Source organism: Strongylocentrotus purpuratus, unplaced genomic scaffold (genome assembly GCF_000002235.5).
Source record: "Strongylocentrotus purpuratus isolate Spur 01 unplaced genomic scaffold, Spur_5.0 spur5_scaffold_7, whole genome shotgun sequence".
In the NCBI taxonomy this organism is placed as follows: domain Eukaryota; kingdom Metazoa; phylum Echinodermata; class Echinoidea; order Camarodonta; family Strongylocentrotidae; genus Strongylocentrotus; species Strongylocentrotus purpuratus.
This window is the reverse complement of record NW_022145613.1, coordinates 39380285-39400717: the sequence shown is the minus strand read 5'-3', so window position 1 is coordinate 39400717 and position 20433 is coordinate 39380285. Positions and strand designations below refer to the sequence as shown.

The window sequence follows — 20433 nt, the reverse complement described above, 5'->3', positions numbered from 1 at the left end:
AGTAAAATATTTCCTTACCTCGTGTCAGCCTCCACTCTCTAAATTGAAAGTGAATCATGTATGCCAATATTGCCTTTTTCATTTTGCAACAGTCAAGTAACTTATTGCTTCATGTGTTGATACCCAGAATATAGATTATGCTCAACATGGTTATTTCTTAACTGCTAATGGCAACTGCAATGTTTTAGAACAAGGTCTTTGGTATCTCTTGAATTAATTCATAAATAAATCCCAAAATAGGATTATTTTTGGTAAACCAACAACACAAAGCCTAAAAATGATAATGGGAATATTGGTCATGACCGATGGTTTCACCATTCCAGTACTCATCTTTTTCTTTACTGCTGTTGATTCAATGGAGCTAACTCTGCTAGTATTTATAAAAAGATAAATTATGTTGTTATATACACCTATTATTTCAGAATGAATTGGAGGAGGCATCAGAGAACCTCTCCCAAATGGTTGCTAGAAACTACCTACGTACACCCCGTACTAAGATCATCCAGGCTGCTCATCTTACTAAGAGGAAACGGTATGAGTTCCTTTCAGCTGTAAGTAAAGGGTTCCTACCACCAGATGTATCCTCAGACTCACCACAGAGGAGAAGAAGAACAAGTTCATCTTGGTCCTATCAAACATGGGATGATGACTCAGGGGATGAGGTAAGACCTTTATAGACATCATACATGTATGAGTGGATCCGTTGACCTTTAGGTATGATGGACATCATACATGTATGAGTGGATCCGTTGACCTTTAGGTATGATGGACATCATACATGTATGAGTGGATCCGTTGACCTTTAGGTATGATGGACATCATACATGTATGAGTGGATCCGTTGACCTTTAGGTATGATGGACATTAAGGCTGCGACGGGTAGTCGAATGCTCGAGTACCCGCACGGTTGACAACTACTCGGGTACGATTTCTTGTACCCGAATATTCGGCCGCAAAAAAAAAAAAATTAAAAAAAAAAAAAAAAAAAAAAAAAATGTCCAGGCCCACGCTTACCCGTGCCAGGGAGAGCGGCGTCCGCTGGCATGGTACCGTCGGTAAAAATGTTTCCCAACTCAAGCACTGTCAAACTCACCTTTCAGAAACTGGGACCAAATGTCCAGATTTCTGTTTGGACTTGGAGGAAAATGGATTATTCTGCCATCTTTGGTTTTTAAAACAGCATTGTTTACTGTTATTATTCTTATTAAATCGGCGCCTTCAACTGCAACTCAAAGTAAAGTTGCATGCGTTTTCAGCGAGGGTCCTGAGAAACTGCCGAGTGGTATGGTAGTGGCAAAAAAGGAAAAAAAAGGAAAAAAATCCAAAAATCCAAAAATTCAAAAAAAAATCAAAAAAATTCAAAAAAAATCAAAAAAATTCAAAAAAATTCAAAAAAATTATAAAAAATTATAAAAAAACATGGCGTCCGAATTTTCGGGTATTCGCCTGGTAGCCTGGGAGTGTACTCGGGTACCTCGTTACACTGTTGTGCACAGCCCTAATGGACATCATACATGTATGAGTGGATCCGTTGACCTTTAGGTATGATGGACATCATACATATATGAGTGGATCCGTTGACCTTTAGGTATGATAGACATCGTACATGTATGAGTGGATCTGTTGACTTCTTATGACATTGTGAAATATTACTGGTGTAGAGTTCTATGTTTTATGTTTATTTCACAAGTAACAAAGAGAGATGATAAGTAATACAATAGTGAGATATATTGATTTTTTGTTTTGCCTCATGAGAATGAATACTAGTACGACCATAACCCAAAAACAACAATATCCAGCTTTCTGTCCATGCTTGATTTTACTCTGATGATTTTAAGATGAAAAGCTTCAGTATTTCTTCATTTAAAAACTTGCTCTAAGTGACAGTAATATCACATGTGGAATCAGTGACATTGTATGTATAAAAATTCACTTATTCCTTTTCATTTCAATGTTTCAGAATGATGAAGCTCTGAGACGAGCTATTGAAGAATCCATCCAGGATGCCATGGCACAGTCTCAGAAACAAGAACAAGATGAAGATGACTCAACGACTGATTTATCCAGAGGAAGGATGGGTACTGAACAAAGTCAAGGAGGTATGTACATCCCCCGATGTCAGAGTTAAATCTTACATAACAATTACATTACAACTCGGGACCTCAGTCAGTAAGAGCGTTCTATCAAAATGTATACAACACCTACTAAGATTCTTGCAACCTCATTGGTCCGTTCTTAATCACATGACATGCACTAAAAGTAATGTTCAATGGCATCATTCTCCAGGCGTGCAATTTCGTTTAATCAATCTGCACCATTGCACGCTGAGGTCACTAACAATGTACAAAGTATATTGTGAGGTAAGTGACGTCACCGTGCAATGGAACAAATGGATCAAACGAAGTTGCACTCTGACGTTAGAGGCATGGTTTTGCTGCCTGCTTAATAATAGTGCGAGCACAATATCAGTAATTTCATCAATACAAAACAAAAAAACTCGCTGAGATTTGTACTAGGCCTAGGAAAACAGTTCTTTAAGAAAAAATTATTTTAAGCCTGTGAACGTCTGAGGTGTTGTATAAAACAAATAGTGAATGGTCTTCATTCATGCAATGAAACAAGATTTCGCATTTGGTGAAAGATGAGACGTAGCTCTATTCAATAGAGTGTCTCTTATCTTTCACCTCATGCAAAACCTTCCGCGCTCATGGCCATTCACTATTTGTATACTAATCTCTAGGTTGTAAGGTGCAATGGTGAAGATATGAGATGAACCATTAATTGTATCTATATCATTCTGTTCTTCAAGGTTCTTCCACCATGACAGCAGGATTGCTTCGTGCCTTAGAGATGTCACAACTACTTCTTATGCAGCAAACTGAGATGCTAGACACCCCTACTACTAGAGTGGATCAACCCTCTTCCAGTACTGATACTGAACAACAGAATCCTGGTGATGGGAGCAGTCCATCTACAAGGTAGGGATGTGTTTTCTGCATTATAGAAATGTAAAGAAAAAATATTGAAAAAGAAACATTTTAAATTGTTTTGGCAAATACAATTTCTTTTATCATTTTCAAAAAGAGAATGGCATGCACTTTGAAAATAATGGAATAATAATTTAGAAGTTGAGTTTTTCAAATCTGTATTCTACTCAGTTTTTGTTTATATATCCTTCGTCATCTGGCCTTTTTCCTATTACGATAAGGGCAAATACATATATATATAATCAAACATGCAGCCACCCAAAAAGATTACCAGTAAGCTTTATTTTGTAATAAACGGTTTTATGCCTCCGTTACGAAGTAGCCGGAGGCATTATGTTTTCGGGTTGTCCGTCCGTCCGTCCGTACGTCCGTCCGTACATCCGTACGCCCCGTTCTCGTCATCGCGTTACCTGAAGAACCGATTGATGGATTCCTGCCAAACTTTGGTCATGTATGTATCTTGCAGAGCCGATGAACTGATTAGATTTTGGTGTCACAAGGTCAAAGGTCAAAGGTCACAGGGCTCATTATGTATGCAAAAACAGCTAGTGATCGCGTTATCTCAAGAACCGATTGATGGATTCCTGCCAAACTTTGGTCATGTATGTATCTTGCAGAGCCGATGAACTGATTAGATTTTGGGGTCATGAGATCAAAGTCAAAGGTCATGCAGCTCATTATATATGCAAAAATAGCTTGTGATCGCATTATCATTAAAAAAGATTGATGGATTCCTGCCAAACTTAGGTCATGTATGTATCTTGCAGAGCCAATGAACTGAGTAGATTTTAGGGTCATGAGGTCAAAGATCAAAGGGTCATATATGTATATGAGAAATTGCTTGCAATCATGATATTCTTAGAACCTGTTAATGGATTACAATGAAACTTGAAGTTGAAAAATTTCTTCTGTTTTGGTTTGTAAACTTGCTCTATGACGGAAGCATCATTTTCGACTGCGCGCAGTCGAAGTTCCATCTAGTTATATTATGGATCATGTCCCATTCACAGGATAAGTTTCTCACAAGAATTGTGTAATGATAGCCTGCTTCAATATAAAGAATACTTTGTTTTATTTACAGCACTCTACTGTCTTCAAGATTGTCTCCTAAACGAGGAAAGAGCCCCAATAGCAAAGAGCCCCAGACCTCAGCAACAGATAGTAAGTCATGATTGTACCTTCTTTTGTATTTGCATTTGCATTTATAGCGCCATGACATCATGCCTGACGGACCTCGTGCGCTTTATAAGAAGCCACCATTATTATTATTATTATAAGGTCAGTCGCCTATTTACCCAAGGGGCAGTAGCCCTGACTGAAGTCGGCTATTGCTGAGACTGGCCCCATAGATTCAACTAGATTTTCAGTAAAGGCCATGTATATTTGTTTTATTTCCATCATTCAAAAACTAAATAAATCATAAGAATCAGTTTGTACCTTGAATATGACAAAAATGAATACTTAATCTTAAGGATGCTGAAAAAATCATATAAAATGGAAGATTTGACTGGAATATCATGATTGTGGTATCAGATCAAACAGAAAATCGCAAGCTTTCTCCTCACACTAATATCTTATTCATTGAGCGAATGGGAACCAGCGATAGCCAATCAGAAGGGCCCTTGTCAGCGCCAATTAAGGAAAATGAGACTGATACCAGAAATGGGCATGCGCTAGATGTAAGCTAAAGTTTTACGTGGCACGGAGGTTGTGATGATATTCGGAAGCACGTTGGGAGCAGACGGCACACAGGCGAGAGCTTTGAGCACGAGAACCCTTTTGACTTATTTCACCAAACAAGGGACAAGCGAGGATGGGATTGTTGTCTGATGGTTGTCCCCCTCTGGATCTTTCTGGAGTTTGTGTGCAGAAGTCGGAGTGTATACGAGATCTTGGTGTAGCTTTCGACAAGCACCTCTCCTTTGCTCAACTTATACGCAACAAGTGCAGGACAGCTTGTTGGGAAATTGCTAGGATTGGCAGAATCCGAAAGTATCTCAACAATCCTTCTACGGAAAAACTTATCCATGCATTGGTCTCATCTCACCTCGATTATTTTAATAGCCTTCTAGCCGGTCTACCTCAATCCCACATTGCACCCCTTCAACATATCCAGAATACTGCCGCTAGACTAGTCACACGTACCAAGAAATCTGAACACATTACCCCAATTATCCAGTCTCTTCACTGGCTACCGATACAGGAACGCATTGTCTTCAAAATCCTCCTCCTTGTCTACAAAGCTATCCACAACCAAGCCCCCTCATACCTACAGAACATCATCTCACTCCGATCCTCATTAGCCTCCTCTGCATCTCGACGTTTACGCTCCCATGCTACTGCCCACCCTCAACTGCTACCTGGACCTCGCACCAAGACACGCTACGGAGACCGCTCATTCACAGTCATTGCCCCCAAGTTATGGAATAATCTCCCCATTTATATACGAGAAGCCCCTACATTAGAATCATTTAAGTCTCTCCTGAAAACCCACCTCTTTCCATAATTGTGATTACCCTCCCCCTCCCCAAGTTATTTATTCAGTAATTAATACTACCTTGCAGTTTAATGATGTTGTATAGTATTAATGACTGCTTTGAGAGAAATAGTTGTTTTTATACGCTCAAGGGAAGGTTAGAATTGTGCTATTACCCGAGGCGTGCCGAGGGCAATAGCCCAATTGTAACCTTCCCGAGAGCGTATAAAAACAACTATTTCTCGAATATTAAAGCAGTCATTAATACTTTTATATGCCGAAAAAAAATAGACTAAAAAATAAAAAATAAAAATAAAAAAACTTTTGACGAAGATGGGAGTCGAACCCATTGCGCACTAATGTGATGTATTTACAGTCAGCGCCTTTAACCACTTGGCCAGCGCGCTCTGTCACCATCTCGCGCAGTTTTCTCTAATATATACATTAAAATGGATTGAAAACGGCTTCGCGTGGTAGATGCTTCGCCGCTGCTCCATTAAACAGGCCCTTCTTTTACTTTTGCAATGCATATTGGCACGAACTTAGATCAAGGTCTATCGGCAGATGTTGTTTTTTTGTTTTTGGAAGTTTATTTTCGTCTTCATGTCAACAATGCAAGATAAAATTGTCGGTAAGATCGATCGAGATTCAATTGTATTGAAATTACCGACCAATTCTTCGCACACGTACGGTATCCTCGATCGCTCAGACCATTTTTTAACATGTAAACCTATGGGGTAACCATGGAGACTGACCTATTTTCCCAATAACCATGGTTATTGGGATTTTGAACTGTTTTTTAACCATGGTTACCGGGAATTTTCGGGAACAGTTAAAGTTTATGAATGCAATTTCAACCAATCAGATTGCTGGATTACTTAAGTGAGGTATATAATAATTTCTATTTCATGAATATAATAATTTGTATTTAAGTTGTATTTGAATATTTCACATGGTTTATGATAATTCTGATTCCATATCTGGTTTATTTATAATTTCAATTAATTTTGATGCGTCCTTATTTTACAGTTTAGTGATATTGCATTTTAATGATATTGTAATTTCTTTCGCATAATGTTGTATAATATGTATTTTAAGATGCACAATTGTTAGATTATATTGAATATAATAATTTGTATTCAAGTTGTATTTTGATATTTCACATGGTTTATTATAATTCTGAGTCCATATCTGGTTTATTTAATATATTTCAATCAATTTCGATGCAGTCCTTATTTTGTGTAATGTCACATTCTTTTTTGCCGTTTACTTGTAATTCAATGTTTTTAACATGTTTCTTTAGTATTTCTCACTTTTCCTTCCTCATCCTTTCTTCTTTCTCTTGTGCTTAGAAACATTGTATGAAGCGCATTATAAATGTAATATATTATTATTATTATTATTATTATTATTATTATTGTTACCCTAGCCGAGCTTCTCTTTACTAGATTTATAGTGGAACATAACTTTTTTACATGTATATTCCATAAAAGTGCACATTTAATGTTTTTCTGTAATTTGTATGTTATCAACAACAAAAAAGGGAATTATGTTACTAGATACAGATGTAAAATGCTCCAAAATGAGGCTCAAATTGAGCAGACAAGCTGTGTTATGCTTGCATTTTTCTTTTTTTCATTAAGAATATGATGATTACTCAAAGAAATGTATAAAACGAAATAAAATTTACAGACTGATTTGTAAACAACGTCTTTTTCTCCCCATTTCTCTGTGTTTCAAGGTTTTGATGATGATTTCAAGCTAGCTATGGAGCTATCACTTCAAGATTCTGGGAAAGCAACAAAAGGTGAGATGAAATTAATATCTCGTTTCTGTATTTCTATACTGTATTTGCCGGCGATAAGGCTGCAGCGCCACATAGGCCGCACCCCCAACTTTGACATTTTAAATAGGGAAGGGAAAAAAAAAAGAAGAAAAAAAGGAAAAAAATAAACAAATGGACAAAACAAAATAATTGTAATTTTCTCATAAAACACTTATTTTTTTTACAAACTGATACCAAATTCATCAATATTCTTATAATTTACTGAAAGTTTAGCTAAAAAAATTATCACAGGCAGATTTGGTGTCCAATATATACCCTACCACAATGTACGGTGTAATGCAAAATTACACAAAATGGATTCAAAATGGCGACTTCGGCTGGATGTTTCATGGCAGCTCCGTTAAACGGTCCCTTTTTTTATTTTTGCAATGCATTGGCACGAACTTAGATCAAGATCTATCGGCAGATGTTGTTTTTGGAAGTTTATTTTCTTCTTCATGTCAACAATGCAAGATAAAATTGTCAGTAAGATGTGTGGAAATGTCCTGTACCATAGTGGTATAGTTATTGTAGTCCCATATGTGCTAATTCGTGCTGTTTTTTCATCGTTTTGACTTGCTTCTTTTTTTTTTTACTCTTTCGCCGCTAAGGCTGCACCCCGACTTTTTGTTATTTTCTCTTCCAAAAATACTGCGGCCTTTACGGCGGCAAATACGGTAATAGAAAGTATTTTGTATTATTGTCATCCTTCATAAAAGTTATACTGATTGGGAGGATATTTGTACATGTATTAATCTATATGTCATGTTATTACTTTTCACGATGTCGAAAGCTACCACCAGTATGTTATTTTGTTGTCGTTGTGTTTATTGTTACACACACACACACATCCACACACACAATAATGCAGTACTTTTACTGGATTGTAGAGCAGTCCAATGTATACTCCCTCCATTTCTTTCATATCACAGATGAGAACAGTACTATAAAATGATTTCTTGTGATTCTGAAAAACATCTTCATTCATCCCACTATGGTCCTATATGGTAACAAAAAAAAAGGAAGAAGAAGAGATCCAAAGTTTGTATGCCTCATGTTTTGGGGTTGTCCATCTGTTGTTGTTGATTCAGTTTATTATGATTAAAAAAACATTGTACTTGCTGCCCAAGGGCTGAAAATGTTCAATTTACAAAGTACAATATGGAGAATAAATACAAATCAAGATGGAAATCAACAAGTACCAGATATCAATCATTATGTCCAATTAAAACTAATGTTCTTTCGCCGCTAAGGCTGCACCCCGACTTTTTGTAGTACATCAATCCAGCGCTCAAAATACACGGGGGCGGTGGGCGATTCGCCCCCGTGAGCTACATAGTCGCCCCCGTCAGGTTGCTCACGGGGGCGATTGCAAAATTAAAAATCGCCCCCGTGGAATTATAAAATAAAGATTATCTTTTCTGTTATAACTTTAACACAATATTGAGTTTCAATTTACAAACCTTAAACCAATGAAATGGAACTTAGATTAGCGTGCAAGATTTTTCGTTCTATGAGTAGGCCTATTATTACCGATTCAGCTCGCAGTGCAGTGCCGCCGTCAGCAGTGGTTATAGGCCTACTGCGCCGTTAGTAAACGGTACGTGTGCACGCTGCCGCGCCATGTCTGCTGGAGCTATGGAGGCGATCGCGCAAGGGCAGAAGTTTTTCGTTGTGAAAGCGTAAACCCGCTGAAATCTGGTGATTTCAAATGACCAGCAAATAATGAACCTCGACCAGTAAATCAATATTAGGGACTTTTAGATTTGCACGATGAGAACATGGACTGCAACGTGTGACCTCCTTTTAAGGCACTGCCAGTGCTTAAAAGGACGTCACATGTGACTACCAGTGCCTTAAAAGAACACGTCCACGTCCACGCAAATCTAAAAGTCCCTATTGAGAAGAAGAGGAAGACCAAGATGTCGTGGAATGATATGGTAACCTGGGCAGATCAACGGGGGGGGGGGGGGGGGGGGGGGGGGGGGGGGGGGTTAGGGGTTTAACCCCCTCCTCCCCCTCCCCCCCCCCCTCCCCCGGCCCCCTTGGCCTGCCAAGTGAAAATGTGATGTGCATAGAAAAACGCCATTATGTGTCCAGATCGACCCACACAGTAAGATGTTAGTAGATGCAAGGAAAACAATACGGGGGTTCAAAATAGCAACAACAAAAAATCGCCTCGCCGATATGCGGCTCGTGGACGATGCTTCGCATGTAAGTAGATGCCAGGAAAACATCACTTATGGGGGTCCTAAATCAGGGGCGGATCCAGCCGGCGGCAAGAGGGGGGGGGGGGCCCAAATCTTGAGAAAATATTTAGCGGCGAATCAGCCAGCCGGCGATCGACGAATGAGCGGAGAGGGGGGGGGGGGCTGGATAAATGCACATAAGTTTAGGGGTTCCAGTTTTTGGGGAACATTTTTGCGCCGACTCAGCCGGCCGGTGAAAATTAAAGTGGGGTGGGGGAATGCTGGAGAGGAGGACCACTATTTTTTTTTTTTCAGGGGGGGGGGGGGGAAAGGTGAAGCACCATTTTAGCATGACTTTCTTTTTAACTCTTACTTTCACCTATCTCAGATAACCCTAAGTTTTTGGGTGCTGCTTTATATGTAGTTGATAATGCATGATTAAAATAAAGAGAGAGAGAGAGAGAACCACCATCATTTTGCAATGGTTCAGGGTTTGTGTAATGTACATTTGAAACCATTTCTTAGCGTCTCAACCCTAAAAAAATAGCGAAACTATTTTTGAGGAAAAGCATTATACTGAACTGAATAAAGAATATTAGCTTTATATTGGCTCATACTAATACTGATACCGGCTAAAGACAATGTGGTATTTGTATAGAGGTATTCCAAAATGACATTCTGATAATCAACATTTTGTTCTGGTATCATTATGTATATACGCATAATACAACTGATCTTTATGATTTTTTAACGTGACATAGCTTCTTCTCCCCCTGCAAACAAAAAAGAAAACAAGGTTATTTAATAAAAGGATCATGCGACAAATTATCATTGTGATTCAAATTGTGCTAGGATTTTTTGGAATAAGCAATGCTTTTCACCAGAATCTTCTTTGTAAAAACGGCTATTACAAATCTCAGCCATGCAATTCTGCCACTGTGTTGTAAGATCACTTTCAGATTAGAAGAAGTGTATTCTTTAATGAGTATTTTACATTGAATGGAACGTCTCAACTCAGTAAGCATGGCTGAGATTTGTAAAAGTTGTTTTTACAAAGAAGATTCGGGTGAATAGCAGTGCTTATTCAAACAAATATTCGCATCAATTTGAATCACAATCATTATTTGTCGCTTAATCCCTTTTAATGACCTTGTTTTCTTTCTCGTTTGCAAGGGGAGAAGAAGATATAATAATAATAATTAACAACATTTGTATAGCGCTTATCACAAAATATGTCTCTAAGCGCTTAAGAAAAATAGAAAGAGAAGGAATTACAGCCAAATATTAAGTTATACATAATAGATAGTGGACAATCGAGGGGGCTGCATATGCAAATGAAAAAGGCTATTTAACAAAAAAGTAGGTTTTTAACATGGATTTGAATTTGTCTGTTGAATCTGCTTGTTTTATACATTGAGGTAAATTGTTCCAGAGTTGAGGGGATGCTGCATAAAAAGTTCGGGAACCATAAGACTGGGTATTGGTGGCAGGAACTATTAAGAGTGATTTCTTGTTTGAGCGCAGGTTGCGGGAGGGTAAGTATTCTGATATCAGCCTTTGAAGGTAGACTGGAGCTGTTTTTGTCAAACATTGGAAAGTCAGCAAGAGGATCTTAAAATCAATTCGTTCCCGGACTCTTAGCATGTGAAGCTCCTTCAACAGTGGAGTGATGGACTCACGTGAACGACGCTTTGCAATAAGTCTAGCAGCTGAATTTTGTACTCTCTGCAATTTGTTAATTTGTGCATCAGGAAGACCATACAGAAGACTGTTGCAAAAGTCAATACGAGACATGACCAGTGACTGAACAAGTCTCTGGGTGGTCTTTTTAGTAAGAAACTGACGGATGCTACCGATTTTATGCAACGCAAATGAGGCAGATCTGCATACGTTGTTCACATGAGTCTTCAGAGATAGATTATTATCAAATGTGACCCCAAGGTTTCTAGCACCTGTAGAACATTCTATGTCAGTACCATCAAGATATACATCATCAATCGGACTACAAGTCCTATGTCTGCTAATAAAGTGTATACACTCCGTCTTATTTTCATTTAATTTCAATCCATTCTGTATGGACCAATTCTTAATGTCTGTAAAACATGCACTGAGTCTTTGTAGAGCAACATCATGGTTATCCTTCTTTAGCACGAGGTAAATTTGAGTGTCGTCTGCATAAGTCATACACGATATGCCATGGTGTTTAATGACATCCTCTAATGGAGACGAGAAAAAGTGTTAATGCTAACGGACCGATAACAGATCCTTGGGGTACTCCGAAGTTCGAAGAGCTGACATGTGACTCACAGTCGCTAACAAAAACAGACTGAGTTCTGTTAGTGAGGTAGGATCGAAACCATTCCAAGGCTGTGTCTTTGAGTCCAAATCTATCATGCAAACGGCTTAGAAGGGCATCATGACTCACGGTGTCAAAGGCTGCAGAATAGTCCAACAGCAACAGAATCGCTTCATCGCCTTTATCCAGGGAAAGTAGAATGTCATTTGAAACTTTTAGCAGGGCAGTTTCACAACTATGATGTGGCCGGTATCCTGATTGCATCTCAGAATATAGGTTATGCTCGGACAAATACTCCTGGATTTGTTTTAACACGACTCTCTCTACAGTCTTTCCCAAGAACTGAAGATTAGATACAGGCCTGTAGCTCTTTAGATCATCAGGACTCAGCTTCGTGGACTTCAAGAGTGGAGTCACATGAGCATGCTTGAGAGAATCAGGGAAATGACCATTGGTGATTGAAGCATTCACAATAGATGTTATAACCGGGGTTAACTCATTAATGCATTTCTTCAGCAGCCAAGTAGGGATTGGGTCGAGTCGGGTGGAAGTTGAACGAGACTTTAGGATCAGTCCACAAACTTGGCCCTGTGATATTGGAGAAAAGGCATCAAAACATTGCAGAGTGCTTCGAAAACTGATATGGGCTAGATTACTTGAAGGTAGACTCTCGAGAGACCTGACAAGGACATCAATCTTGGTGCTGAAGAAATTACAGAAACGATCGGCCAGAGATAGACGAGGGTCATCATCTGATATGTCACGTTAAAGACATCATAAAGATCAGTGTTGTAATTATCAAAGTGGGGGGGCTAAAGTATTTACGATCAGGTAGAGGGTAGCGAGCGTAAATTGGTGTGGGGGGGGGGGGACAGGGGTTTTAGGCATTTAATTACGGTCAGAGAAGCACAAATATTTTGATGCCGCATTTGTGTCACTGGCAGGTCAGGGGGGGCGGGCGTTTTTTTTTTTTTTTTTTAAGGTAAAATTTACGTTACTATCCTATTTTTTTACCGGTTTAGGAGGCTAGGGGGGGGGGGGGCTGGCCTGTAGAATCGGCCCGTGGATCCGCGCCTGTCCAAAATAGCACACACACAAAATCGCCTCGCCGCTACGCGGCTCAGTAAAGAAAGAATGTAAAGGTTGCTCCCAATAATGAGGAGGAAATAATGTGCAGAACGGGAAGTCATCGAGAGAATGTCATCACGGGATGAAAGTCAGTAACAGCTATGTAGCTTGTAAATTTGTAAGAGGGAAAATGCTGATTAAAATGATAATGATGAAACAGCAAATAATTGAGGAGTATCATAGGTACCAATTCAATGGATATTTGTATAAAAAAGTCAGTACTAAAAGAGCCCCGCGCGAGAAGGCTCACGGGGGCTCTTTTTGGGGGGGAAGAGCCCCCGTGAACAAAAAATTAATTTGAGCCCTGCATCAATCATACAAAATACAAAATATGTCTGTCCTGCTTTTCGTTAACTTGATAGTCATGGAACAGATTCTAACCAAAGTTGGATCAATTATGAATGAGCATGCACGGATGAACTTATTATTTTTTGGGTGGAAGAGGTTGAAGGTCAAAGGGCACATGGTCATAAAAGTTAACAAATACCAGAAAATATGTCATTACTACTACAAAAACGTGAAAAGCATCGGAGCAATTTAAAACCACACTCCGGTGCATTATATATGAACTTATTATATTTTGGTGGAAATGGTCTGAGGTCAAAGGTCACATGGTCATAAAAGTGCTTACAAGTACCAGGCACACATTTGAGATGCAGTTGCATTCATCATATTCATGATATTAGTGTAACAGATATTTTCCTCTTTCTTGTTACTTTTACTTTTAAATCTCCTTATATTTGAACATGAAATACAAAATATATTCTGTTACATCATACAAACAGACTAGATAAGACATTGTTCGTATACTGTTTGAGTTCATGATCTTGTTGTAGTAAACATTGTTTGCATTTGTGGTGGGAGTTATCTTTTCCGTCACATTATTTTAGTAGGAGCTAACATATGAGATCTCCAATCATTCTTAAATGTATTTATATGTTCACATTAAGAATTCAGTTGAACATATAGTTTAGTTTAGTTTAGTTTATTTCTTTATTAAAAAATCACACCCGTCATCAGACGGCCGGCCTAAAAAGGCCTATGAGTGATACATCAAAAATAACAGTCATAAACAATTTGACATGATAACATAGTACAAATATAAGTATAACATAATTACAATCACAGGGAAAAAAAAAAAAAAAAAAAAAAAAAAATTATTCATTTAAGTAGTACAAAAGTTCTTGGCGAGTTGTTAGGATTTGGTTTGCAAAACTGGCTATTAAACTGCTTAGTGAGTCAGCTGAAATTAGGTAAATAAATTGTTGGTATGTGGAAAGATCTGAAAACGTATGGTCATGTTCTATTATATCATAAAGAAGTTGTGATCTGATGTCATTATATGCAGAACAAATCATAAAACAGTGAAACTCATCTTCTATGTTACTAGAATTACAAAAAACACAGTATCTTTCTTCATATGGACATTTTGATAACGCCCAGTTTCAAGAGCTATAGGGGCACAACCGCATCTAAACAAAGCCAAAGCACGTCTGTTTGATCTATTTTGACATTCTATTACATATTTTGACGTGTTCAAAGATTGTTTAAAATTTCGATAAGTTCTAAGTTTATTTTTAGCATGAGCTTTCTTCCTTTTATCGTCAAAAAATTGAATTTCTCCATCTATTCTCGATAAATAATTTACATGACGATGACACAGTTTTTACAAAATTGTCTGTACTAACAAGATTAGCTAAAGGTAAAACATGTACACATTGTAATTTTGAAAAAAGCTCTTTGACTCTGAAACACCAGTTTTTGACTCCATTGTTTGCTAGAGATTTAGACAAGAAAAGATTTTACTTGGGTAGCGGTCACTATTGAGTTTAATATATGTAGAAAACAGAGTATGAAACCAATAATACCGAAAATTTGTTTTGTAGGACATTCGCCTTTCCTTTTTTTTGGGGGGGGGGGGGGTCTTTTGGGTCATCTAAATGTCTGTGAAAGGTTATGGTATATAACAAAGCCACAGGTGATTCAATGTTGAATTTTTCCTGTAATGCATCACACAAAAATAACTAAACACTGATGTTAACACTAGATGGCACCATGGATTATGAATCCACTATATGGAAAGAAGGGAATATGAATCTCCTTGACGACCATAGTAGTTTGTAAACATCTAATGTATGTTAATGTATAAAACAAAACACTTTAAAATATAACCAAGCAATTACTGTAGTCCCATGAGACCAATTATCTGCACTCTCTCCATCTTCTTACCCAAGAAGGGAGTTAATGATTGGGTAGAAACATCGTTAAATTTCGCTAATTGTGATAAGAACTTGTGAGCGACAAAGCAGATGTTTACAGATTGCTTGTAAAAGTAGAATTTTTATTTGCAAATCATCTCTTTACGAAATAGGAAATAGGAAAGTGGCAAAGTGTATTCACCAAAAAAGTGTGAAATATTTCAGATGCCTCAAAAATGAATGAACTTAATGACAAATCATCCTATGGATAGTAATACAATTCCAAGTTAGATCCCTTGTGTATTTATTTGGAAATTTCTTGGCACGAACAAGTCAAAGGCTTTTGATTTTTTTTAAGTCAAGTAAAACCCTGAGGTACATGTTGATGTGTATTATGATACTATGACTTAGTTTGAGAAGCTGAAGTAGCATTACTTTTTTAAAGATAAATTGTTTGGTTCATGTTGTGTAATATGTGATAATAATAAAAGAATTTCAGACTTTTCAGACACTACTACAGACAGAGGTTTCCTAGTCAAGTGGTTTACGCACTTGACTGGAAAAGCAAAGCTTGTGGTTTTGATCCCAGATACAGCACTAATGTCCTTTGGCAAGACATTAACCTACATTTGCCACTCCATAGCCAGGAGAGAAATAGGGACCTGGTAGGATGACGAAAAGCCTTTGTGATAGAAATTGCAATACATTCACGGTGACCATAGTAACCAACGACAAGGACATAGAGACGGTATTCCATATTAAGCGCTATATAATTCCAAATTATTACTAGTATTTTTATTATTATGACTATTATTGTTATGGTTGTTCTTGTTATATTTTATGTATACATTCATTTTTGTTATTTTCTCTAGAGAAACCGAGGCAGACCCTTGCCCAACGTAGGAGTTATAAGACGGCTACATCAACCGGGCATAGCATCAATCCAGATGAACTCTTAGTAGACATCATACCGAAGGAAAGAGGGACACGCTCTAACTCCCGTTCCCATGGCAAATCAAGAAGTGGAAAGTACATCAAGTCTGATCGGCTACGAGTGAGTGGCGGTGGAGCAGCGGCCACTCTACATGAAGGGTCTGGAGAATCAGAAGCAGAGAGGATACGTAGGATGCGCAAGGAATTCCTTGAGAAGATTGCTGGTACATCTTCCAAGAATGGTGACAGTCTAAAACATTCTACAGATTCCAGTTTGTTATCTGTTGGAGGAGCTGCAGGTTCAAGCACTAGTACTAGATCACCCACAAGCTCTTTGAAGCTTGATAAGCTTACAGTAAGGAAAAAGAGTTCCAGGGGTCATGTTTCAAGCTCTGGTAAAGGATCACATCATCTCAGAACCGGTCGAGCATCAAGTGACCCCCACACTGTGGCCATTGATAATACATTACAACAAATCCAGGCCAGGAACTTGGCTCTATCAGCATCAGTCCAAGATATGAGTGGAAATCCTTCAAAGATTGAAGATGGTGCATCCAGCCATTTGAGTGTATCAAGTAGTGGCAGCTCACCTGCTGGAGGATCACCTGCTACAAGACCGAAGATCAGAATGGATCCATGCCCGGCTTCCTCTGCATCTGCCCTTAAAGTCACCGTCCCTGATCTAGCAGCTTCACCAACTTTCAACAAAGTACAGAGGAAAAGCCTGTCTGTCCAGCACACACCAGTCAAGAAGTCTAGCCTTGGTGATATCACATCTTTAGATAGACCACATCTCAGTAAACCCAGGAAAGTGTCTGAGGGAGATGTGACCAAACTAATACAGACTTCTGCTAAACTCCCATCTACCTTATTCTCTGGTTCAACTCAGCCATCTTTTTTACAACCTGATCCTAAACCTCTGGAGGATATCTGGAAGAAGGCTTCAGCCGATGAACTGATGCCCTCTTCATCTCCAACATTCAAGCTTTCCTTAGCAACCAAACCTGCAGAAGCAGCAGGGGGTGATGCTATCCTGGGCCTGTCTCTTAGCAACACTGCTGACTTAGCTACAGATTCTTTCTCTAACATGGACTTTGAAAATGGAAACATGGTTCATTTAAGCACTGTCCCACAAGCATCTAGTGCCTATAGTTCAAGTGATACAGATATAGATACATCCTTAACAACTTCCCTAGAACCACCATCACCCGTTACTATGGCAACAGAAGTTATTAATCAAGGTGATGAGGTTGATCCCACAGATGACAAGAATGATGTGTGGCAAGTTTATATTTGATTGAATGGTTGGAAAATGTAATGTTAGATAATATGATTTGTTGTGTTGTAGCTTCTTTGATTAAGATATGCATATCTGTGTCATTGATATCATGTTACTGTACTAATGGGTGTCTGCTCTCTGAGTAGTGAATTAGTAGAATTCTTTGTTTTATTGTATTGAGAATGTGGAAGGGTAATATGAGTAACCTTGCATTATGTAAACATGTTAGGATGTGTGTTCATGAAGGCACAATAAAGACTCATTTAGGGATGTGGACTTATAAGTTTTATTGCTATACTAATTATTGTATTCAGATCAAGAGAGGGTCTGGAATGAGATTGCGGAAATACTTTTTTTTTTTTTTTAACTGTAAACAAAACACCATTATGTACATGTCTTATTATAGAATGGGTTTAGTAATCCCTGCAATCTTATGGTTAAGAGCCAGTGAGCACACTTGAATAAAGTAATACTGACTGCGAAACTTATGCATGAATGTATTGCGATATAAGCAAACAATATCAACATTTAAACAATAGCTTTTCAATATGGCTGTTTTGAAACAGCCGCAATATTTGACCGTATTCAGACTGAAGATTAGAAGAACAAACTAATATTACAGATAAGTGACCAATTCTGCAAGTAAGCCCTTTAAACAAAGTTGGGTGTGATTTTGAAAATAACTCGCTGCTATTGTTCTCCATGTCACAAACAGTTCATGGAGAAGGTAGATTTGTCAATGTCGCATTACACAGTCACAGGCCATACATGTATTAGATCGCTGCAGTAGGCCTACAGTAGAATTTCATTCACTACGGCATTCTAACATTAGACCTAATGACAACCTGAGACTCATTATCTTGTCAGTCAGACCGTATAAGTCAGATTTTATGATGTTAAAGAAGAAACAAACCTTTTATTTTAACAAATAAAAAATTGAACCCTAAATATTAAACAGTTCATAACTCTTGGTGAAAATTAAGTTAATATCATGAAGCAGTGACTCTATTTCATGTGTCGGGGTAAATTGGTTTCATACATCAGGTAAATCAGTTTCATGCGTCAGGTAAATTTTTGTTGTTGAATTGGGCAATCTTTTTACACCCATTCTATAAATCAGATGATGCACAGGTTTATTACGGGGTCTGCAGAATTGTGTGCATGCTGCCACTTTGACAATGCCCAAAGTTACCTTGTGCACACAATTTATACTGACCCACTCATACCTGTGCATCATTTGTATACTATACACATGGTCTACTACGTTTAATGCTATAATGTGATGATATCTCTTTTGGGCCAATCAATCCATGATAAAGGTGTTTAATATTGGTAAAGTAAATTATTTTTACATTTACAATCCATCATGGCAAAAAAGCAAATACAACTCATTTAGTAATTATTATGCGATGGATGGATACAAACCATCTTCATGACACAATCATTCAATGCTTAACAGATTACATTATTTAGATTTGTTACTTTAAGTAAAACATTTAAATCCGTTTATACATCTAAAATTGTATGAGGTTGTGGATGTCTTTGAATGAAGAATTTTTAGGGTACTTGCCTAAACATAAAAATGTTTAGACATGAGAGTTTGACATGTGAAAAGCATTTTGTAATTCATTTTGTTTGAAGAATGCCTAACAAACAACTAGTTAATTAGGCTGAAATCATACAAGTATCCTTGAAAAATTGACAATACTTTTGAATATAGATTTTATTAACTTTAGAACTCTGAAATGGTAATAATGACGAAATATTCTTAATCCCATTCTTAAAATGCCCAAAGGTACATACTTTGTATAGTAGTGTATCCAACGTTAATGCCTTTATAAAGTCAATGATATTTTCTCTCTATGAAATAGAAGTGTAAACAATTGACAAGGGAAGGTAATGGCTGATGAGCAGTTTTATGGGGAAAATAATAAAATTATTCTGTTCTTTACTGTTTTAAAGGTTTTTACCATGCTTTCTCTATTACTGACCAAAAACCATTTACAGCTATCCTCTTTTCACTGTTTTACCTTCCCTTCCTCTGCAGAACTTTAGGTGTTTAACAAACTGGGTCCCTACCATGAAAAAAAACAACTTAACAGTTATCACATTGTTAGCTTCATGCATTTTTCATATTTTGTAAAAAAAAAAGGTGAATATATGACTTCCGCGATGACACAAATAGATTTGTCATACTAGTGTCAGTTTACGCTCATTGATATATAGTGTATGTTAAATGATGCTGACAGGGATATGATCTACATGTATATCTGTGTTGAGTAAACCAGGTAGATAATCAGAGGTAATATGAATCAATCTGAAATAAAATGAATTGAAACCTTTTGTTTTAGAAAGAAATAATGACTTTATAATAGAAATTATTGTGCTTATCATGTTTTGAAACCATGAATATGATGTATGCATTTTGAATGAGTTTTTTTTATCGGTTGTGCAAGAGATGATATCATAAGTTCTACAATACAAACTACATGTAAACTGAAACATTGTGATGTCAATCACAACCAAAGCACGTTATAAGACAATCTTAGTGATAAACATATTAGCTCCTATTATGATAGAATCTATATTTCTTTGTTATGTGTACCATATTGTGTATCATGATGGTATTCATTCTTACTACCAACTATAATCATTGGATGTACTTCATTGTGTAATTTTTGTATAGAAGTGTCAAATGTGGTAATATATTGTGATAATTGATCTAAGATATGTGTTTGTAACATTTTCAAATTAATGGAATCAACACATTTTTCATGTGCTTTATTTCACATTAAAAATAATTTTGTCAATGAAAAAAAGATTGTTGTGTGATCATTTCTGTTGCATCATGAAATGAAATGGTATTTCTATGATACCTTAGGGGGAGAGGGAATACATATGTGTTTTTAATTAAGTAAAGTCAGATGTGGTAACCAACATTTTTACTGTTTTACAAGAAATGTGATTTTCCCTGCAAAATGGGCCGACTTTAAATCACACACGTTGAGTTTTTACCCAGTTACTTTGCCTTGGGCTTTTGCAATACAGACACAGTGCGTCCCAGAAAAAACGAAACCGAGAATTATTGATGTTTTATCATAGCTTAATCACAATTATAATGA

The 20433-nt window shown here is 37.4% G+C and overlaps 1 protein-coding gene across 1 annotated transcript in view; it reads left to right on the top strand.

The window, feature by feature from the left end:
- LOC582140 (ankyrin repeat and IBR domain-containing protein 1) overlaps window positions 1-20130 on the top strand; it is a 31705-nt gene extending 11575 nt beyond the window's left edge. The window contains exons 16-21 of the mRNA XM_030974678.1: window positions 423-662; window positions 1961-2099; window positions 2810-2978; window positions 4069-4148; window positions 7205-7270; window positions 15972-20130. Of these exons, the coding sequence (XP_030830538.1) occupies window positions 423-662; window positions 1961-2099; window positions 2810-2978; window positions 4069-4148; window positions 7205-7270; window positions 15972-17329 (2052 nt within the window). The 3' untranslated portion in view covers window positions 17330-20130. The remainder of the gene's footprint in view (window positions 1-422; window positions 663-1960; window positions 2100-2809; window positions 2979-4068; window positions 4149-7204; window positions 7271-15971) is intronic.
- The last annotated feature ends 303 nt before the right edge of the window (window positions 20131-20433 follow it).